Source organism: Phoca vitulina, unplaced genomic scaffold (genome assembly GCF_004348235.1).
Source record: "Phoca vitulina isolate PV1807 unplaced genomic scaffold, GSC_HSeal_1.0 scaffold53, whole genome shotgun sequence".
Lineage (NCBI taxonomy): Eukaryota > Metazoa > Chordata > Mammalia > Carnivora > Phocidae > Phoca > Phoca vitulina.
Window position 1 is genome coordinate 7599029 of NW_022589756.1, and position 21544 is coordinate 7620572.

The 21544-nt window shown below is 48.3% G+C and overlaps 1 protein-coding gene across 2 annotated transcripts in view; it reads left to right on the plus strand.

Moving 5' to 3' along the window:
* The first annotated feature begins 480 nt into the window (after positions 1-480).
* The window catches only part of SCARA3 (scavenger receptor class A member 3), a 48523-nt gene continuing 27459 nt past the window's right edge, over positions 481-21544 (plus strand). The window contains exon 1 of one of the 2 annotated variants that reach the window (XM_032389003.1): positions 481-580. In XM_032389003.1, coding sequence (XP_032244894.1) covers positions 574-580 — 7 coding nt within the window. In that variant the 5' untranslated portion in view covers positions 481-573. The remainder of the gene's footprint in view (positions 581-21544) is intronic. The other variant, XM_032389004.1, reaches the window with a different exon arrangement.

Genomic DNA, 21544 nt, shown 5'->3' on the forward strand with positions numbered 1-21544 from the left:
GGCCCAGCCCAGCCATGAGGCGGCCCCCCGTGCGGGCGGCGGCTGGGGAGGTGGGGGGGGGGTCCCCGCGCGCTCCCCCGGGGGCGCCGCGGCCGCAGGGCGGGCGGGGGGAGGCGGCGGGCCCGGGCTCGGGGACCCGCGGCGGCACAAAGAGGCCCGGCCGCGGCAGTTTTTTGAAACTACCGAGCTAGTGGATCTGGGCCGGGGCCCAGGGAGTGACGAGGAGGGAGGGAGCGCGCGCCAGCGAGCGAGGGGGAGGCGGGAGGCGGGAGGCGGGGAGCGCGGGGCGCGGGGCCGGCCGCAGACCTCGCCGGCCTCCAGCGGGAAGCGCGCGGGCGGCGGCGGCGGCGGGATGGGCGGCCCGGCGCCCCCCGGCTGCGACCCCGCGGACCCTCCCCTCGGCGCACCGCCTCCGCAGCCGGGCGCTCGAGCGGGCGGCGCGTAGGGCGGCGAGCGGGCTCCGGCCGAGGAGCCGCCGGTTCCCCCCCAACCCCCCCCAACCCCCCCAACCCCGGCCACTCGGCAGCTCGAGCCGCCGCCCCGGGGCGCTCCCGAGGCCCCGCAGGAGGGACCATGAAAGGTAAGCCCCGCGCGCGCGAGGCCCGAGGCGACCCCCCGCGGGCCCCCCGCGCCCACCCCCGACCCCGCCCGGGGCGCGGCGGGCGCCTCTCCTGCCGGCGGGGCTGCGGAGGGGACGTCTCCCCGGGAGCGAGCTCCGGGCTCTCCCGGCCCCTCTGATCCTCCTGCGGAAGGCATTGGTCGGGAGGACCGAGGGAGCCCTGAAGTCTAGAGGAGGGGGAGAGGAGAAGGAGCGGGGGAAAGTTCACACACAGCTCCCTTCACAGTCTTCTTCTCACTGTGCGTTGCTCTATCCCTAAAAACAGTTGTAAATTCCAGAGAAGTTCCTGATCCCTTTAACCGGTCATCGCAAAAAGATGCCACTAGCCCAACCTTCTGGCCGCGTTAAAGCCCCATCCAGGGGACCCATCTCAGAGGCTCCTGCAGCCCCTACCTAGCCTTCTGTCGGGCGCCAGGCCTAGGATTCTCCTCCAGGAACTTCAACCCCTTCCTCAGGAGAGACCTGTTGGGTCCAAGTCCCTCAGGCCAGACCCTGCCCTTCCTGCCTCTGAACCCTGGCTGACCCACCCTCTGACCTCCCAGGGACACAGCGGCTAGGGAAGGCGTGTGGTCCAGGCCTGAGCTCTCCCCAGGGCACTGGGTCATCATCCCCACCGTAGCCCTTGCAGCCAGGTCCTGGGATGGACACAAGAAAGGGACTTGGTCCCAGGTGCTCATACCTGGGCCTGGCTTTCTTCAGGCCTGGGAAAGAGCACACTTTGTCTTAACACTCATTTTCAGGCCAGGGGAGCAGCAGACATTGGAATCATCCTATGGGACAGGGAACCTTTTAGGTTTTGAATGCTCTCATCGGTGCTTGTCAGTAATCCTTCCCTAGCACCTCGGGCAGGTGCTGGGCTCCTGGCAGTGAGAACCTCCCCACTTCTTTGACTTCCTGAATGTGGGGACTGAAAAAGACCTTCGAGATCATCTAAAGAGCTTGAAACTCTACTCTCGGGTGTTGTTGAAGAAGCAGCTCTGTTTGCGTCTTTTACATAGAAGGGACTGAGGGTTCCTGTGAAGAAAGGGCTCACAGACAAACCTCTGACTGAATACAGCTGCCATGTTGTATAGTTGAAGAAACTGAGGCCCAAACAGATAGAAGCAGCTTCCTGGGTGTGCAAACCTGTGCCTCCCCACAGGTCCCTGCACTCGGAAGGCCTCATACATACTAGGTTTAATGTCTTGAAATTCTTAATAACTCTTAAACAGGGTCCCCTCACGCTTTCATTTTGCACTGGGCTCTACAAATTATGTTGCTGATCCTGTGGATAGGAGAAGGAACGTGCTTACGAGTCACGCTAGTCAGGGGGACCAGAGCCCAGGGGCCTGACTTCCAGGCCGGAGGACTGGCTAGTATGTCCCTGCCTCTCTGTCGCGTCCTTCCCTCTGGCCCCTCTGTCTGGGCTTCCCGATGGCCTCACCGTGTCTTGGGCTGTCTGGGATGAGGCAAGCCAGTTATAATGAATGCCAGGGAGTTCCCTTGGCTGCAGAGAGGAGCCTCACCCACGAAGTTCCTGCTCTCAGCTACCACATCTATGGAGCTGTACCCACCCCCGTTAGCCGGCCTGGGGTAGGTCAGTACCCAGAAGCCTCTGGAAGGGTCTTAGACCACATCTCACCACAGGCTTGGGGCCCACACTGCTCTGGACCTTAGTGACGATGGTAAGATGCTACACATACTCGGAGGGTTTGGCTCCACCAACATCCCCGACAAACACAGTAAGAGAAAATCTGGTGAGGGCAAGACAGGACAGAAGTCCTCTGAAATGGAGGAGACATCCTGCTCCCATAGAGGAGGGAGTTAGGAGCATATGACCTGCCTTCCTGAAACTCAGTGAGGCAATTCCACTCCTCTGAGTGGAAGAGAAACAAGCTGGTGTGGATGAGTATCTGGAGGAGGACGGGCTGTACCATGTTAGCAGGTCTCCGGGTCCTCCTGGCGTGCTGGCTGGAAGTCTGGGCTCCCTCCTTGGGTTCCCAAGGTCTGTGCCTCTCACCTCCTTTTCCCCATTCTCAACCAACAACCTCACCAACCACGTGGGGCCAAATTCCTGTTCACTGAGGCCTTTGGGGACAGCTCCCATGTGTTTTTCCTCCAGTCTCTGGGAAGCCTTCCATGATCTCCCATAACATCCCAGGGGCACGGGCTCTAGGGCTGCAGGGGAAGACAAAGGTTCATTTCCAGTACAGCTCCCTCCAGGGTCTTCCCTCATCCTCCCCAGGAGCCACGAAGAGCTGCCGCCTCTACCTGAGATGGAAAAAGCAGGGCAGACAGCAAATATTTGGCCTTTGGATCTGTGGAGTATGAAAAATCAGGACGTTTTTTCACCCACATGGAAAAAGGAAAGTGCCCAGCAAAGCAGGATGGCCCTTCCAGACTGGCCCTTCCCCAAGGGGAACTGGCTTCCAACCCTCCTCCAAAGGCCCCACCAATCTGAGAATTACATCTGTTGGCAAAGAGTCACCTCCCCCCTCAAAGCAAAACACGGTGATGTTATGCTTTGTGGGGGAGAGGGGCGTTGGTGAGGACGGTACTTAAACAAGAAAATGCATTTGCTGAGGAGCACGGCCACCGGTGGCCAGGCGCCAGGGCCTACTCTGCCAGCCACGCTGTTTCCACCCCGGGGCCCCTCCTGCCTGCCTGCCTGCCTGCCTCTGGCCAGGACTCCCAGGCAGCCACATCTTTCGATACCAGCTAGTACCTGGCCCCAGGTGTAGGCCTTCTCATACCCGAGGGGGCAAAAAGCTGCCACCAGGCCCTTGGTGACAGGCCCATCTTGGAGCTTCCCACTGGCTTGTGTGAGCCCTTAACAGCCACCTGTGCGATGGTTTACACACCTGTGGTGAGAGGGTCCTGTGGGGGGGCCCTTCCAGCTCTATGAGGTGCCCCCCCCCACCTTTAGAAGCAGCCTGGTCCACTGTGATTTGAGAGTCAAAGACACAGGCTCTATTCGTGGCCCCACGTGAGGCTCTGGTCAAAGTGTTTCCCTCTCTGGGCCTCGTCCTCCTACTGGGTGGTCCCTGAGGCCCATCCTGCCCTGACGCAATGTGACTCAGCCCAGGAACTCTGAGCCTGAGTGCCACTCGGGGAGCGGAAGTGACTCGGTGGAGAGGTGGCTGGAAGCAGTCCCACTGCAGGGCGACTCTGTGCCCCTGGGAGACTTGTCCTCAGCCGCTTATACAGGGCAGAGGCGCAGCCCGCTGGTCCCCAAGCATGGGGGGATCAGCCCCTCCCTACAGAACCAGAGACCCCTGCCCACACTCCGTGGACAGAGGGCGGCCGGGGCTGCAGAGCACAGCCGTGTGGTCCCAGGAGAAGCTGTCACCCACAGCTTGGCAGAGGGGATTGTACCCACTCACGAGCGGGTAAACTGGGTCCCCTTTGAAAGCCTGACCCCCATCCCCAGACCGCGGGCGCTGGAAGGAGCCTGAGTCTAGAAGAAAAGGAGCTGATGTGTAAAGAGCAGGGCGTAAAGAGCCACTAAACAGCTCAATTCGGGGGGACCCAAGGGCTCAGATGATGGAGATTAGCTCCAAACCCTTAGAGACACACACACACACACAGCTCACCTTGCCATCCAGCTGGGGTAATTTTGATAACCGAAGACTCACATCCCAAAGCTAATTTGAGAGAAAAAAGAATTCTGCTTCTCGGTAGATGTTTGCTGGAACAGCTTAGCAGTCTTCCTGAAGGCCAGGCAGCTGCGCTGGGTGCGAGGCCTGTGAGCACAGCTGCAGGACGGACCGTGCCCCTCATCACTCATAGATGCGCTGCCCGTGTTTGATTGTGCTTCGGTTAGCGCGTGCGCGCGTGTGTGCGTGTGTGCGTGTGTGTGTGTGTGCGTGTGTGTGTGTGTCTGTGCTGTGAGCACTGAAGCCCAGGGTTAGAGCTAGCCCGCTCACCCGCCAGCTTTATAAGCTAGTAGTTATGACGAAGTCGTTGGTACTCCCTGGCCCTCCTCATCTGCAAGTAGACTGGATCAGCTTTAATGTTCTTTCCAGCTCTAACATTCTACTCTTGTTTCTCCTTCTGCGAGCGTGTCTTTATTTATTTATTTTTATTTGAGTAGCGTTGACACACAACGTTACCTTAGTTTCAGGTGTACAACAGAGCTGGGCTCACCACAAGTGTCGCCCCATCTGTCACCACACAACACTGTTATCATGTCATTGACTCTGTTCCTTATGCTGTGCCTTTTATGCTCATGACTTATTCATTCCATAACCGAAAGCCTGTATCTCCTACACCCCTTCGCCCATTTTGCCCACCCCCCTCACCTACCTCCCTTCTGGCAACCATCTGTTTGTTCTCTGTATTTATAGATTTGATTCTGTTCTTTGTTTATTCATTTGGGGTTTTTTTCCGGTTTCCACGTATAAGTGAAATCATATGGTATTTGTCTTTCTCAGTCTGACTTACTTCACTTAGCATAATACCCTCTAGGTCCATCCATGTTGTTGCAAGTGGCAGGGTCTCATCCTTTTTCATGGTCATGTAATATTCCACTGTACATACAGGGTGTGTGTGTACATATATATATATATATATATATCCATCTATCTATTAATCTGTATCTATTTTTCTCTCAGAATAAGACTGTGGAGCCCACAAGGTAGTGTCAGAATGTGAGGTGCATGAATGTGGTGACCCAGGCTGCCTTTTTCTTGCCTCACTCTCTCCCAGTGCCTGGCACTTAGGAGGTATCCGCTACATCTGCCAGTGGGTAAATCTGAGTCCCCCACTGGGCTGAAATCCTGAAAGGCAAAAGGAACACCATGGATGGGATCCCCAGAACCTAATGTAGGCCTCCAATAAAGACTCGTGCTTCCATTTCATGTTTACTGACCATCTGCCAAATGTCAGAGCTTGTATGTCTATTTACGCCTAAGGGCCAAGAAAGATGCAAAGAGCTCAACATCCTTTCTCTCAAGGAGCTTACCCTTTGCCAGGATTGGTTCTTTTCCTGTCTCCCTCCTTTGCTGCTCCTCTTCTGGATGAGTCTGGTATCAGCTGTGGAGACTCTGGTTCTTAGGGGGCACCCATTCTTGAACGGTCTTACCCAGCCGTGTGGATTTGACACGTGGGGAGAGGCTGGTGATACCAGGTTTACAACACTGGGCTCCGGACGCGTATTTCTGACGGTGTCCTGAACCACCTCTCGACAGAGACCTGCAGACACCTCCTTCAAGGCTTGGATGAGATACCTTCACGTCCACCTGAACCTACAGCTAAGCTATCGGTTATTCTGGGATGTTGCCCCACACTCTGATAGTTTCTGCCCTCAGGCAGATGAGACAGACACACTTAAGAGGAAAACCAGATAACGAAGGGAGAAGTAACAGAACAGATGAATGGCATATACAGTGGATTCGGTACGAATCCTGGGGAGAAAGAGCATTACAAGTTGGGGCTGCTTGGAGGGGCTTTCAGGAGGAGTTGAAGGGTGGGCAAAACTTGGATGAGGTCATTCAGGGGATTGTCAGGAGAGACAGGAAATAATGTTGGGAAAAGCTGGGCTTCTCTCATCTGTAACTGTTTAGTGATGGGTAGGGAGATTTGCCTGGAGTTGAGAGTCGGTTCAGAGACTCGGGGAGCCACAAGACCAGGAGGCCTCGAGTGCCATGCCAAGGACTTCCTGTTGTGTCCTTTTGATTTTGGAGCGGCCCTGGAAGGGTTTGTCAGGAGACAGCCCTGTTGCTGCTTCTCCCTGGGGACGTGCTCTAAGGACTTCAGCGCACATTCGAAAATCTCTACTTCCAGAGAATGGGAGGAAGAAAATGAGTGAAGGAAGGAGCCAGGATTGGTAAGGGACACAGGCAGAGAACTGTGTGGGTCATGTCACAGAAGCTGAGAGGAGAGAGTTCCAAGAAGGAGGAAATGGCCAACAACGTTGACCGTTCGTCAACAGGGTCAATTGATTCGAGAAAGCCAGGCTGCCCAGGCTGAGGGCAATGGGTAGGTCTGAAGCAAAGGTGCAGGGAGACCTCGCATTAGAGAAGTTTCAGGAAAAGGGAACTGAGTAGTGACCGTAAGAAGCAGGGCCAGGCAAGAAGGGGTTTTTGAGGTGGGGCCGGCCTATGCTCATTGGAAGGAAGAGGGAGAGAAGACAAGGGAAAGGGTCACGTGGTGAGGAAGGAGGTAGCAGCAGGAAAGCTTTGCCTCCAAGAAAAGAAAGCCTCTCTTTTTGGGGACCTGAGGGAAGGGAGAAACGACATATACAGACATAAGCTTGTTGCATTTAATCTTTTTTAATACATACGCCTTATGAAAATTTTTGGAAAATTCAGTAAAGGGGGGAAAAAAAGTACTTACAGGAACTCCTACCCCTCCGAGATAATTGACAAGATTTGAATGAACATTCTTCCAGAAATCTTTCTGGGTATATTTGCACACAGATTTTTTTTTTCATATGGATAAGATTATACTTTCCATGTTATTCTGTATATGTACTTTTAAAATTCAACAATAGAATATAGATATCTTCCCTGGGCAAAAAATAGAGAGCTGCACTATTTTTTAAATGGTTGCATAATATTCCATATACAACTTTTATGATCACTTATTTAACTAACCCCTTATTGATGGGCATTTGAGTTATTTACATTTTTCCTTGGGGTTATCATAGCATGCAGTGATAATTTTTACACAACCATCTTTGCCTCATTGTGTAAGTATCCCTGAGGAAAAAACTCCTAGAAGGGGGTTTGGGGAGTCAAAAGGCATGCTCATCTGAAGTTTGCTCCAAAGGCACAAGCGGGCCCTTCATTCCCACTGGGCTCGAGGTGTAACACCCGCAGCGAGTTTGAGGAAGGTGGAGAATTTTGATCTTTTCAGAAAAGGAGGAAGTAGGTTCATCTTTGGGGAATAGTGGGCTGAGAAGAGGAGGAGTAGCGAGCAAGGATCCAGGTGGCAGGACTTGACTGAAGACAAATCCACACTGCTCTCCGACATGCTCCCCCCGGGCTGGGTTCCCCCCCCCGCCACCCCGAGCAGTGCAGAGAAGACAGGCTGAAAGGGTGAAGGGCACAAGGGCCAGAAGATAAAGCTAACGGCTCCAGTGAGCTGAAGCTTATCCTGGGGGGCTAGACTGATGGCAGAATGGAGTGAGGAATGAAAAGGCTTAGTGCAGCGGGGAGTGGGAAGAGCAGTGGGAGAGGTCCTTGAGATCCTACAGAGGGAACCGCAGGGAACTTTCTGTTCCTGAGGGCGCAGTGGCTGAACTGTGGTTGAGGCGGAGAAGAGACCCATAGATCCCAGGCCTAGGAGCCCTGAGGTCCAAAGAACCAGTGGACTTTCAACAAATGTTGCCTCCATTAAAGTTGATGGCAGGAGACAGGATAAAAAAAATAATCCAGTCCAGGTGATGTGCTTATCCAGAACAGTGTTCCCCGAAGCTGGTGCACCTCTGAATACCAGTTCCATGGGATTTAATGCATCTTTTTTTTTTCAAGAATGGCAGGAAGTTCTACCATCAAATGTTTGAGAAACATAAAAATAAACACAAATTGAAGTGGGCTTTTTTTTTTTTTTGCGGGACTTGTCAAAATCTTCACTATGTTAATGTGAGTTTCTAAGATGGTAATAGAATATGCAGCATTTTCTAGACTTACTTGATCAAAGAACTTTTTTTTCACAAAGAATAATTTGGAATTCCAGAGTGGTTCACAGGACATAGTTTGAAAAATGGGTTTCTTTCTTTTGGGGGGGGGAGGGACAGAGGGGGAGAGAGAGAGAGAGAATCCCAAGCTGGCTCCACACCCAGCAGAGAGCCCGACAAGGGGCTCGATCTCATGACCCTGAGATCATGACCTAAGCCGAAATCAAGAGTCAGATGTTTAACCATCAGATGCTTGACCGACTGAGCCACCTAGATGCCCTGAAAAATGGATTTCGTGAAAGTTGGAAATCGGTCTTGAGCATGAGGGGCACCGAGAAAGGACAATAAATGACAGTAGCAAGTCCAGTAGGATCGAAAAAAAAATCCCAATAAAAATGATAGCTACGACCATTTATCAAGTATTTACTGTGGGCCAGGTACTTGTCATTTGTCACCTCGTTGGGTTTCCACAGCAGCTCTTTGAGTAGATGGTGGGCTCTCTAGTTTGCACATGAAGCTGAGAGAAGGGAAGAGAGTCTCCGAGAGAGAGAGCAGAGACCTCAAGCGGTGAAACACAAGGAGAGTGAGGGGCTTAAAGATCCAGAAATGACAACAGAGATCAAGCAACTGATGATTCCCACCCCACCTCCCCATTCCCATGGGATTTGGGGGTTCAGGGGGACCAGAGGAGCTGCTGTCTACACAAAGGAGGACTAATGTGTATGTGATGGGGGAGGGTTGGGTCTGTTGCATGGAGTGAATAACCAGGGTTGTTTTCTCGACTGGAGGCTACACCACCCCTTGAAGCGGTATCTAGAAATGGGGTGGGCATTTGGAGTTATCACAATGACCAGGGACCACTGCTGACATTTAGGATGCCAAAAGTCTACATAGCACGGGTAAATCCTGTCTAATGAAGAATTGCGCCACCCAGAGGCTGAGTGCTCCTGTTGGAAACACAGGGTGAGAAAGGGAAGGGAAGTCCCTGGGGACAGAGAGGGCTTAGGAGAAAGGGCGAGTTTCCCCTCAGCCTGCGTGGTGACCAGGAGAACAGTGGAAGGCAGGCTGTGGGCTGGCTCAGAGGATTCAGACAGAGGTGGCAGGAGAGAGAAAACCTGTCCCAGAGCATCGAATGGGATTTTAGGAATGAAGGAGCAGAAAAGAGGTGATTGTTATATGGAAGCAGATCACGACGACTTGATGAGCAGGAGAATCTGAAAGGGAAGGACCAGATTCATTAGAGCAGAGAGGGGCAGACCGATTCCCACCGGACTATAGATGTATCCACACAGGAAGCCTGCGGGGAGGGGGTAATGGTGGGAGGGTTCTAATGAAAACAATTTTGCAACCTTAATTATAACATTCTCCGACCTTAAACTACAGCTATTTTGCAACTTTAAATATAGCATTGGCTCCTGAGAAGACTCTGAAATCTTTATTTTTACCGACCCAATTGGCTGTTTTGAAAACCCACTCTGTGAACTCCGTAGAAGATAATCATCAAAATATGTTCCTTGAAGTTCCCAAAGAAAGACCTTTTATTCAGTTCCTCGAATCTCTCCCCCTTGCTGACTCTGACGGAAGATTGCAGTCCCAGAAAGGCTGAGGAGTGAATTAACTCCATATTTTTGGTCAACCGAAAGAAAGCCGGAGTCGGCAACCACAGGCAAGTTAGCAGTTTGTTCACAGGTCCGGGCTGTTTTCCACCCCCCGGGAGAAGGGAACAGAGCTCAACCCCAACAGAGTCAGCAGTCACCCCTAACAACGTGCCAAGACATGCACCTTCGATCACACTTTCTACGTGGCTCTGTGGGAGCAGAGGCTTAAGAAAAAAAAGTGGTTTCCCTTGTGGCTGTCCTGACATTTGAGTCGGCTATTATGACCTTAGGAATGAGAGGAACAGAGGCTCTTTCAGATCTTCAGTGGTTGCCACTGCTTTAGGAGTCTGAGCTTGCAGCACTGGCCTTCGAAGGCTCTTGGATTGTTTGTTTGTTTAAAGCACACTGCCTGCAATTTGTGTAGAGAGCACTAGATGAAGAGTAGAGAGCCTGGCTGTGCCTTTGGTAGGTCATTCACAGACCTGGCTTCTTTATCACAGCGACCGCGATATTCCCTCGTGACAGCTATAATCCCTTGGGGCCTCTGGAATAGGAGAGGCAGAAACTGGCTTAGATGTTTGCTAACTGGAACAGCTTGCTGTCCCAAGTTTGCCGTGAGAGCGGGGACTTCCCAGAGACTTTCAGTCCAGGCATCATCTCTTCTCTAGTGTCCTTTCCCAAGCCCACCCCCTCTTGTCATAATTTATCCTGGAGTCAGCAAAATGGGAAAAGGAAGGAAAAAAAGATAGAAGGCAACGGAGCCAGGGTGCCTGGGTGGCTCAGTCGTTGGGCATCTGCCTTCGGCTCAGGTCATGATCCCAGAGTCCTGGGATCGAGCCCCGCGTCGGGCTCCCTGCTCAGCCGGAAGCCTGCTTCTCCCTCTCCCACTCCCCCTGCTTGTGTTCCCTCTCTCGCTGTGTCTCTCTCTGTCAAATAAATAAATAGATCTTAAAAAAAAAAAAAAAAAAGAAGGCAATGGAGCCTAGTTCCCTTTCTGGAAACATAACCTCCCTTTAGCTGCCCATCGCCTGCAACATGGCCTCTCCTTCAGCCATTGCAAACACCTGGCGGTCCGTGATGTCTGACACGCAGGTCCCCTCGGTTTTCGGCATTGCCGGCAGTCCTCGATTTCACTGATAACTTATGTATGGCACAGGGAAGAGCCACAGCCTTATTTTAGAGGGCCGTAAAATGCTGCTGGTATTCTAAGGTAATTAACTGGGACACCACTGGAAAAAAATACCCTCCCCCCAAGAGGCCTTTTAGCTTTAGGAGAGGAATATCCTATGCCTTGTTCTAGTTCTGAGAAAGGCAGGGGAAGCAGACCCTACATTCTCCTGTGCCCTCCCGCTTTGTGCCTTTTCAATTCAAACACTAGGCCCCCCGGATGTTAATGCTAAGCCAAGCCTCAGTCTGCTGCTTTAAGCCTTTGCATCCTCAATGCTTTAGCACTCCCCAACGCCCCCTAGTCATGGAGAACCTTAAATAAACCAAATTTAAACCATATTTGAAGTCATTAATCTTTCTTTTTTTTTAATAAAAATGAGCTCTTAATCAAGACAGTGGAAGTTAAGAGTTAACTAGGGATGCGGGCCTTCTCGAAGGGTCAGCAAACCCATCTTTCTTAAACACCCACTCTGCGATCAGCCTGGGGCTGACTGAGGCTTGAGGAAGATTGCAGACCTCAAGGAGATGTAAAGAGATGTCCGGCCTGGATGGAAAGGGCTTATCCTAGCTCTGCAGCCTGGCTGAGCTTTAGCTGTGTGCAGTCCCGTGAATACTCTGTACGTGGGTTTGGATCTGCCTTCCGATCCCTGGACATTCAGGAACTACAAACTAGCTGGCGGGTCACTTCACCTCTCCAAGCCTTTGTACCATGACAGATGGGCTCTGTGATTGTCAGCTCCTTCCCACACTCCCTGTCTCTGAAAACCCTTTGTAAAGCGGGTGTACCCAACACTAAGTCAGATCGCAGCAGAAGGCAAATTCGTTTCCTGTCTCTATCCAGCCGCCGCCACCCCTTGGCCCAGCAAGAAGAGGGAGTACAGACTCCTGTCTAATCAATCATCCTCTGATCAATCATAGCCTCTGTATCCTCAAGCCAAGCTTTCCCCAGTGCTCCCCGTCTGTTTCTTCCTCTGTCCCCGACCGGAACAATCTTGGTGTAATGTGAATATAATGAGCCTGGGCTTGCAAAGGGCTTGGCTTATAAAAGCCTCCCAAATGCTTTGGATTATGTTCCCATTTACACGAACAAGGCTAAAGTGGAGAGTTGCTAGAGCATTCCAGACATAGGTAAATTAGGGGTCCCCAAGGCCTGCAGCGCAGGGCTGGTGAACAGGAAGTCCAAAGGATTAGAAAAAGGAGGAGACCCCTTCGGGGATCAGGGAGGGTGTGAGCTACGGAGCTGAGATGTCAACAGAGGGAACAGCGCCAAACACTTGTGAGCCCCTCGTCTACAGAGAGCCAAGTTCCGGGCTGGCAACTGTCATTTCCCTGCCCATGGGCCGCCAAGTCCCAGAACGAGGTCTTTCTTAATTCCCACTCGCTAACGATTGCCAATTTTTGGGGCCCTCAATGGGAGAGCAAAGTGATGACAAAGCTGTGTGCTTTTGTGAGGGCGTTTGCTGAAGGTCAGTGTCAGCCTCGCTTGATTTAAGTCCTCCCAGCTCCCTTGCAAAGGCTATAAACAGCCAAGTGGTGAAATTGGCCCTGGAGCCAGAACAGGGAGGAGGCCGAGTCCCAAGGGAGGGCAGAGAAGCACCATCAAGGGGTGGGGAGAAATGAAGAACAGGGGCAAGAAGGCCTTTCTGCTCCGACAGATGGAAGGAATACCTCCCCTGGGGACCAAGGCGGCGGTAAATCTGACAGCACGCAGCGCGGTTCTGGCTGAGATCATCTGGGGCTGAGAGGGTGGTTAGGGTGAGGTTTTGGTCAGACGGAGCGCAGAAGGTACCAAGGGATCCGAGCCTGCCTCGTCTGAGGCATACATTTATGGGAAAGGGATGGCAATCCTGGTAACCACCCCCGCCCCCCAGGCATAGTTACCCTTGTAAACTGTTGGTAGATTGATGACAGGATGGCAGCCTGAGACAACACAGTGCTGGCAAGGTTGATTTCCTAGGTTATTGATGAGGGGATCAGTGGTAGCTGCCATGTCAGCCCTCCTTCTGCAGGTGGACCCCCCCTCCCCAGACGTGCACGCACACACGCTCATGCACACATGAGAACACACTCGCTCTAGTGGAGAGACGCTAGCTGGAGGCTGTTACAGTGGAAAGGAAAACAGCCAGGATTCAGGAGGTTTTGCCAACGGCCGGCTCTGTGACTGTAGCCAGGCGTTAAAAGGTAACCCCCTGCCCCCAACTCAGTTTCCTCACCTGTAAAATGGGGAGAATGACTTCCCACCCTGTTATCTCTCAGGCTAGTCATAAGGACCAAATGCAATACTGGCTATGAGCCCAGCTCTCCACCCTCCCCCCCCAAATTAGCTCAATCTTTGAGAGTGGGACACTAGCCTTGGTCTCTTGACCCAGCTCCCCGCTGAGTCCACATGCAAGCCCAGACCCACTTGTGACTGGACATACCATGTAAAATCATTCATAGATTCCTTTAAAATCGTGTTTGTTGAGCATTTTGCAGTGCCATCCACTGCACTCGGGTCTTTGGATAAAGCAGAGAACAAGACAGACACATCCCCTGCCCTCAGATCTTAAACACTGGAGAAGAGAGCTGTTGGAGAAATAGTAAAAGGTATATTGCTGTCTACAATGGGACGACACAGAGCATGCCCAGGAATCTATAACAAGGGACGGGTCCAGTCTGGGAGCTCAAGGAAGGCCACTGAGGAAGTGACGCATAAACTGTGACCTGGAGGACAAGCAGAAGGCATGATGGCGGCATCTTTAACTTGGGGTCACCCTCCATCCCTCCCCTCCTGAGCCCATTTAGGGCTGCCTTCACTGACCTAGTGTCCTTGCCCCTCTGCCTCTTGGCTCCCGTCCTGATCAGTGGTCACAGCTGCACAGCGTTTGGGAAATGAGGTCTCAGGGCCACTCAGGCTGCTTCCAGGTCATGGCCAGAGCCCCTGAGCCGCCATCACATGCTCGGGCGGCACCAGCCCCCTTCAATCCTACCCGCTCACCTTGTTGCAGAAGCCAGGTTTCTTGCACCTGTGGGACCTTCGCTCATTTCTCCGAGGAGGCAGTTGGTATGGCAGGGAATATTTCTGAGTTCAGATCTCAGCTTCACCGCATAGTCTGTGTGCTGTTAAGCAACAGTCTTAACTTTTCTGAACCTCAGTCTTTTTGTCCATAGAAGTGACACTTTAGACTGTAAAGTTTATAGGGTTGTTGTGAAGATTGCCACAGGGCAGGACCCAAATTTTTATCACATTATAAAAGGGAAGAAAGAAAAACAAAACTTCAAGCTTCTACTTCTAGCGTTCCCAGCTTAAAATATTCTTGGATTATGAAGTTTAGGTAGTAAACGACAAGCGGACTACTAAATGCATAGCTAAAGTTGAAAGAAAACTGAGGAAGTTTCTGAAGACCAAGAAAAAAAAATTCCAATTAGGAGCTGAAACCCACATTCAACAAATACAGAAGCTGGATGTCAGGAACCTAGAGTCTTGGGTGCAGGAGGAACAAGGTTACGAATGGCACAAGGAGGGGGGCAGCCGGCCCGAAGACCCCCACCAGAAAGCCTGTCACACTGTGTCACCCTGTGAAGCCCTGGGATAGCCATTCTACCTGTTTTATTTTGTTTTCTTGTCCCAGTCTTTTCTGATTGGTCAAAGCCCATACCTCTGGTTAAAGATTTTGAAGCTCCCCCCCGACCCAGTCTGCTCCTTGGAAAAAAGGGGAGGGGAGGGGCAAGAGGTTGGAGGAGGTGGGGGTGCACCTGCCAGAGAGCTGACTAGGAAACCAGACGTCTCCAGAGAGTCCAGAGGGTGGAAAGGGCTGTGCCAGGTAAATACAAGCTTGCCCTCACATGGGCCAGGGGTCCAGTTTATATTCAGTGCGCATACTTGGGCAACCCAGTTTAATCACTCAAACCACAGTGGTCCCAGACTGGTAGTTCCCCTGGCACTTGGCAAAAGTCAAGGAAATCCCCTCTGGAAGAAAGAGTCCTGAATCCAGACAGACTCCTCAGGATTCTGCCATTTAATCAGGGGGTACAATGTGAATGCCCTTCCACACCTCCCCGCTCCTCCCCCCGCCCCCCACCCCACCCGGGGAAGGCACTGTGGCCAGGGACCTGTGCACACGCAAGCTTTAACACTTTTAGAAATAAATATATTGAAACATCTGCAAGACACGTGATAAAAAAGTTATGTTCTTACGAAAGCCACACACACACACACACACACACACACACACACACACACAATCCACAGCTCAACAGAAAAATGGGCAAAGGCTACATATAGACAGTGCATGGAAAAGAATGGCTTGTAAGCACTTGATAATGGTCAGCCTCTTAATCGCTTTTAAATGTGCAAAATAAAATACGGAGAGGCTTTGAGTTAAACTTGTAAAAACATTTATTTTTATGGTAAGAACCACCGGGGAGGGACCAGAACGTCAGTGTCTATCATATGCTGCGTGGGCAGGAGTGTAATTCGCATGCCCTTTCCAGATGGCAGTTTGTTCGTTTGTTTCCAGAACATTAAAATGTCCTTTCAGTCTGATCCAGTCAATTTATTTTTAGGAAGTTATCTTGAGAAGATCCTACATGTGCGTAACATTTTATGCACAAGGATGTTCAGTGAAGTGTCCATGCACACGCGCATACGCATATGAGCAGACGTATACACACACATAATCTTTTCTGAAGCACATACCTCATGGCCCTTCTAAACATTCAGGGTGGATTTCCTAAGAATAGGAATATGTCAGAGTACAGTCGTAAACGTCATGAACTTGCTTTAATACTTTATCTACCCTACAGTGTGCATTCCAGTGTTATCGCTGGCCAACACTCTCCTCTGCGGATTGCCTTCTCTCTCCAGCACAGGATCCAGTCTAATGTTAAGGATTGCATTTCGTCATCTTGTCTCTTTCACCTTTATTGTCTTTTATGACTGACATTTTTTGCCAAAGACAGCCCCCCTCCCACATACTTTCTTTTAATGTGATGATCCTCACTTTGTGTTTTTCTCATGTTTGCTCGATTGGATTGGGGATTATGCATTCTTGGCCAATAAATTGCATGCACGATGGTGTGTGTTGCTTCAGCTGTCCCATCTGGAGGCACACAGTGTCCATCTGTCCCTCATAGGTGATGTTCATTTTGATCACCTGGTCGGAGTGTTGCCTGATTTCCCCATGAAATAATTACTGGGGCTTCCCCCCTCCCTCATAACTAAGAAGTCGTCTGTAAGAAGACACTTTAAGACCATGCGTATATATTGCTCTTCGTCAAAATTTTCCCTAAAGGTAGGATCTGTTGATGGTTCTTACCTGATTTGGTCTTTACTATAATGGCTGCAAAGTGCTGATTTCCCAGCTCCTGCACTACTGTAAGAAAGAGCCTTTCCCTTTTCCTCCCTGGCTGCTTAAAACTCGGCCGCCATCATGAACGACACACTTAACTAGCCAGACTAGGAAGTTTTTGACCCACTGACTCTTTCAGCAGAAACAAATGGCCACTGATGTTCTTCACCTAGGAAAGGCAACAGTACCTAAGACAGAAATTTGGGGAAAATCTAGCCAAAATATACAACACCACACCAGATAGCCTCTTTATATTTGGATTCAGAACCCATTTTGGTGGTGGTAAGACAACTGGTGTTGACATGACTTGTGAGTCCTTGGATTATGCAAAGAAAAATGAACCCAAACATAGACTTGCAAGATACAGCCTGTATGAGGAGAAAAAGACCCCGAGAAAATGGGAAGGAAAGGAGTCCAAGAACAGAATGGAGAAAGTCAGAGGGACTGCAAAGCCAGGGTTGGTGCTGGCAAACAGTGAGCTGGGAACGGGACAACAGAAGGTGTAAAGATTCCGCGGTGACTTTATCTGCAGTGATGGTGCAGATTTTTCAAGAGAGGATTAATAAACTAAGAACTTAAAAAAAAAGAAAGGAAGAGCCCTTCCTTCTATCATCTATCTATCTATCTATCTTTCTATCTATCTATCTATCTATCAGTGGTATGGATTCATGAATTCCTATTTTTTCAATGACTTACAATAGAATTATTATACTTAATTATTTTAGGGCTCAAATTATTCCAGAGTTGGCCAGTGAGGACATCTTCAGGATGGTTTCTGTTTCTTTATGACATGCCCCTATCATTTTTTTTAGTATTCTTTTAATTTCTGAAATAAGATGTTCCAGATTCATCTTTTACCTACCTTCTACCCCAACCCTAGAATCAGCCATTTCTCCAAGGACCCCTGGCTTTTTTCAAGTGGGAAATGGTATTAACCACCAATATCTGGGTTGCTCAGAGTGTTCATTGCGATTTCAGTGTCTTTGCTTCCTAGACCTTTCAGCAAAGTTTATGTATACGTATACCTACACATACAGATACATATACATGTTATATATGCACATAAGCGTGAATATATACATGCTAATTAACATATAGCACCTTATCAGTTTATGTCGATACCTTCAATTTCAGTCCATTCCCAAGGGTTCTTTCTTATCTCCCCGTTCCATGTTTCTGGAAGTGTAATTTCTGGAAGTGTAATTCTGGGTTCCCTTTTCCATAATGAAAAACCCAGGGTCCAAACCACATCAAAGCATTTACTCATTTGCTCAGTCTTTTTTTTTTTTTAAGAGTTTATTTATTTATTTGTCAGAGAGAGCGAGCACGCACAAGCCAGAGGAACGGCAGGCAGAGGGACAATCAGGCTCCCTGCTGAGCAAGGAACTCAATGAGGAACTTGATTCCAGGATCCTGGGATCGTGACCTGAGCCGAAGGCAGACGCTTAACCGACTGAGCCATCCAGGCATCCCTCGTTTGCTCAGTCTTGAATTAATCTAAAATAGTTTCAGAATTGCTTTACCCATGCTACAATAATAAATAAAATTACCTTAGAAATTTAAGATTTGTTTGCACTTCTTCCCCAATTATACCCTGCCATATCCCAGAGATTGCATAGTCAAAACTAATTTAGTTTACTTAGATTAAATAATCTTAGCCCATTTATTAGATTAGTTCTTCTTTCCTTCCCAACCCCCCCCCCCCCCACTTCAGTATGCTTATTGTATTCCTTCAGAATGTAAGTAAAGTTCATTTGGTTCTAGGTGGGGTATTTTTTTTTTGATCAATAAAATTTAATTTTTTGAAAAGGTAAAATATTAATATGTTTTCAAAAGTCAAAACTATACCAAAAGTTTCACTCAGAGAAATGCCACTCCTTCTGTGTCCCTACCACCCCATTTCCTCCACCCCATCCTTCATAGGAAACAACTTTTTGTCTTTTGTTTTTTTCCTTCCTGTGTTTCTTCTTTGACTGATAAGCAGATATATGCATGTTTTCTTATTTTCCCTTCTTTCTCACAAAAAAGATAGCATACTATATATACTCCTTTGCACTTTGCTGTTTTTATTTAATATCCCCTGGAAATGACTCCATATCAGTGAATAGAGATCTCCTTATTTGTTTGTATAGCTGCACAGAGTTCCACTGTGTGTATATAACCATAGTATATTAACCAATCTCCCATAGTTGAACATTTAGATAATTCTCAGTTTTTGCAATTACAAATAATCCTGCAGTGAATAACCTTGTCATATATGTTTTCAGATTGTTGGAGGTGTATATTATGGATAAATTCATAGAAGTGTGATTGTGGGGTCGAAGGGCAAATGTATATGTTAAATTCCCCTCCACCAGGTCTGGGCCATTTGCATTCCCACCCCAACTCCCCATAGTGTGACCAATGGAGTATATCGTCAGCCTCTGCATTTTTGGCAATCTGATGGGTGAGAAATGTTTTCACACTGTAGTTTTAAATTGCATTTACCTTGGAGCACCTGGGTAGCTCAGTTGGTTAAGCATCTGACCCTTGATTTACACTCAGGTCATGATCTCAGGGTTGTGAGATTGAGCCCCACATCATGCTCTGCACTCAGCGTGGAGCTGCTTAAGATTCTCTCTCTCCCTCTCCCTCTGTCCCTCCCCCACCTCTAAAAAAAATAAATAAATAAACTTTTTAAAAAAATTAAAAATTGCATTTATCTTATGAATAAAGTTGAACATCTTTTCATTTGTTTAGGGGATGTTTTTCTCTTTTTTCAAGATTTTATTTATTTTTTTGAGAGAGAGCATGAGCAGGGGGAGGGGCAGAGGGAGAAGGAGAGGGAGAAGCAGACTCCCCACTGATCAGGGAGCCCGACTTGGGGCTGAATCCCAGGACTCTGCTATCACGACCTGAGCCAAAGTCAGACGCTTAACCAACTGAGCCATCCAGGCACCCCTCATTTGTTTTATTTCTTAAATTCCATATACAAATGAAATCATGTGGCGTTTGTCTTTCTCTGATTGACTTATTTGTCTTAGCATTATACTGTCTAGCTCCATCCATGCTGTTGCAAACAGCAAGATTTCATTCTTTTTATGGCTGAATGATTTTCCATTCCATGTGACATATATATCTATCTATCACATCTTCTTTATCCATTCATCTATCAATGGATACTTGGGCTGCTTCCATAATCTGGCTGTTATAAATAACGTGCAATCAACATCAGGGTGCATATATCCCTTTGAGTTAGTGTTTTTGTATTTTTGGGGTAAATACCCAGTAATGTGATTACTGGATCATAATGTTATAGGGTAGTTCTATTTTTAACTTTTTGAGGAACCTCCATACTGTTTTCCACAGTGGCTGCACCAGTTTGCGTTCCCACCAACAGTGCATGAGTGTTCCTTTTTCTCCACATCCTCACCATCACTTAACGATTATTGTATTGTTGATTTTAGCCATCTGACAGGAGTGAGGTGATATTTCATTGTGGTTTTGATTTGCATTTCCCTGATGATGAGTGATATTGAGCATCTTTTCATGTGTCTGTTAGCCATTTGGATGTCTCTTCTGGAGAAATGTCTGTTCATGTCTTCTGCCCATTTTAATTAGATTATTCATATTTTGGGTGTTGAGTTTTATACATTCTTTATATATTTTGGATACTAACCCTTTATCTGTATGTCATTTACAAATATCTTCTCCCATTCTGTAAGTTGCCTTTTAGTTTTGTTGATTGTTTCCTTCGCCATGCAGAGGCTTTTTATTTTGATGTAGTCCTAATAGTTTATTTTTGTTTTTGTTTCCCTTACCTCAGGAGACAAATCTATAAAAAGATCGTAACAGCTGATGTCAGAGAAATTATTGCCTGTGTTCTCTTCTAGGATTTTTATGGTTTCGCATCTCACATTTAGGTCTTTAATCCATTTTGAGTTTATTTTTGTGTATGGTGTAAGAAAGTGGTCCAGTTTCATTGTTTTACAAGGAGCTGTCCAGTTTTCCCAACACCATTTGTTGAAGAAACTCTCCTTTTCCCATTGCATATTCTTTCCTCCTATGTCAAAAATAAATTGACCAGATAATTGTGGGTTTATTTCTGGGTTTTCTGTTCTGTTCCATTGATCTATGTGTCTATTTTTGTGCTAGTACCATACCATTTTGATTAATTTAGCTTTGTGATATTCCCAGTTTTGTTTTTCTTTTCAAGATTGCTTTGACTATTCAGGGTCTTTCATGGATCCATACAAATTTTAGGATTGTTAATTCTCATTCTGTGAAAAATGCTGTTGGTATTTTGATAGGGATTGCATTAAATGTGTAGATTGCTTGGGTAGTATAGACATTTTAACAATATTTGTTCTTCCAATCCATGAATATGGAAGGTCTTTCCATTTTTTTGTGTCATCTTCAATTTCTTTCATCAGTGTTTTATGGTTTTCAGAGTATAGGTGTTTCACCTCTTTGGTTAGGTTCATTCCCAGGTATCTTATTGGTTTTGGCACAATTGTAAATGAGATTGATTCCTTAATTTCTCTTTTTGCTGCTTCATTATTAATGTATAGAAATGCAACAGGAGTGCTTGGGTGGCTCTTGATCTCAGCTCAGGTCTCACTCTCAGGGTCGTGAGTTCAAGCTCTGCATTGGGCTCCACACCCAGTGTGGAACCTACATTTAAAAAAATGCAGTAGATTTCTATACATTGATTTTGTATCCTGTGACTACTGAATTCATTCCATTTCTTGAATTTTTTAAAGCTCTTTATAAACTTGGTATATTAGCTCTTTATCTGTAATATGTACTGTTAATATTTTCTCCCAGTTTTTTGGTCATGCAGAAGCATTTTATTATCATATAGTCAAATATATCAGTTTTTTCTTTTATTGCCTCTGGATTTTGAGGCATAGTTTGTTTTTTTTTTTTTAATTTTATTTATTTGAGAGAGAGAGCACAAGTGGGGGAAGAGGCTGAGGGAAAGGGAGAAGCAGGCTCCCCGCTGATCAGGGAGCCCAGTGTGGGGCTCAATCCCAGTACCCCAAGATCACGACCTGACCCGAAGGCAGACGCTTAACCCACTGAGCCACCCAGGTGCCCTGAGGCATAGTTGTAAAAAATCCCCTCAACAGACATCTCCCGGGAATTTGGTTGTCATGATCAGCTTGCACATCCCCCTGCCCCACACACACTTCCCAGGGCAAAAGCACTGGTTAGCTCAATTCTTAAACACCCACTTGGAAATTTGGCT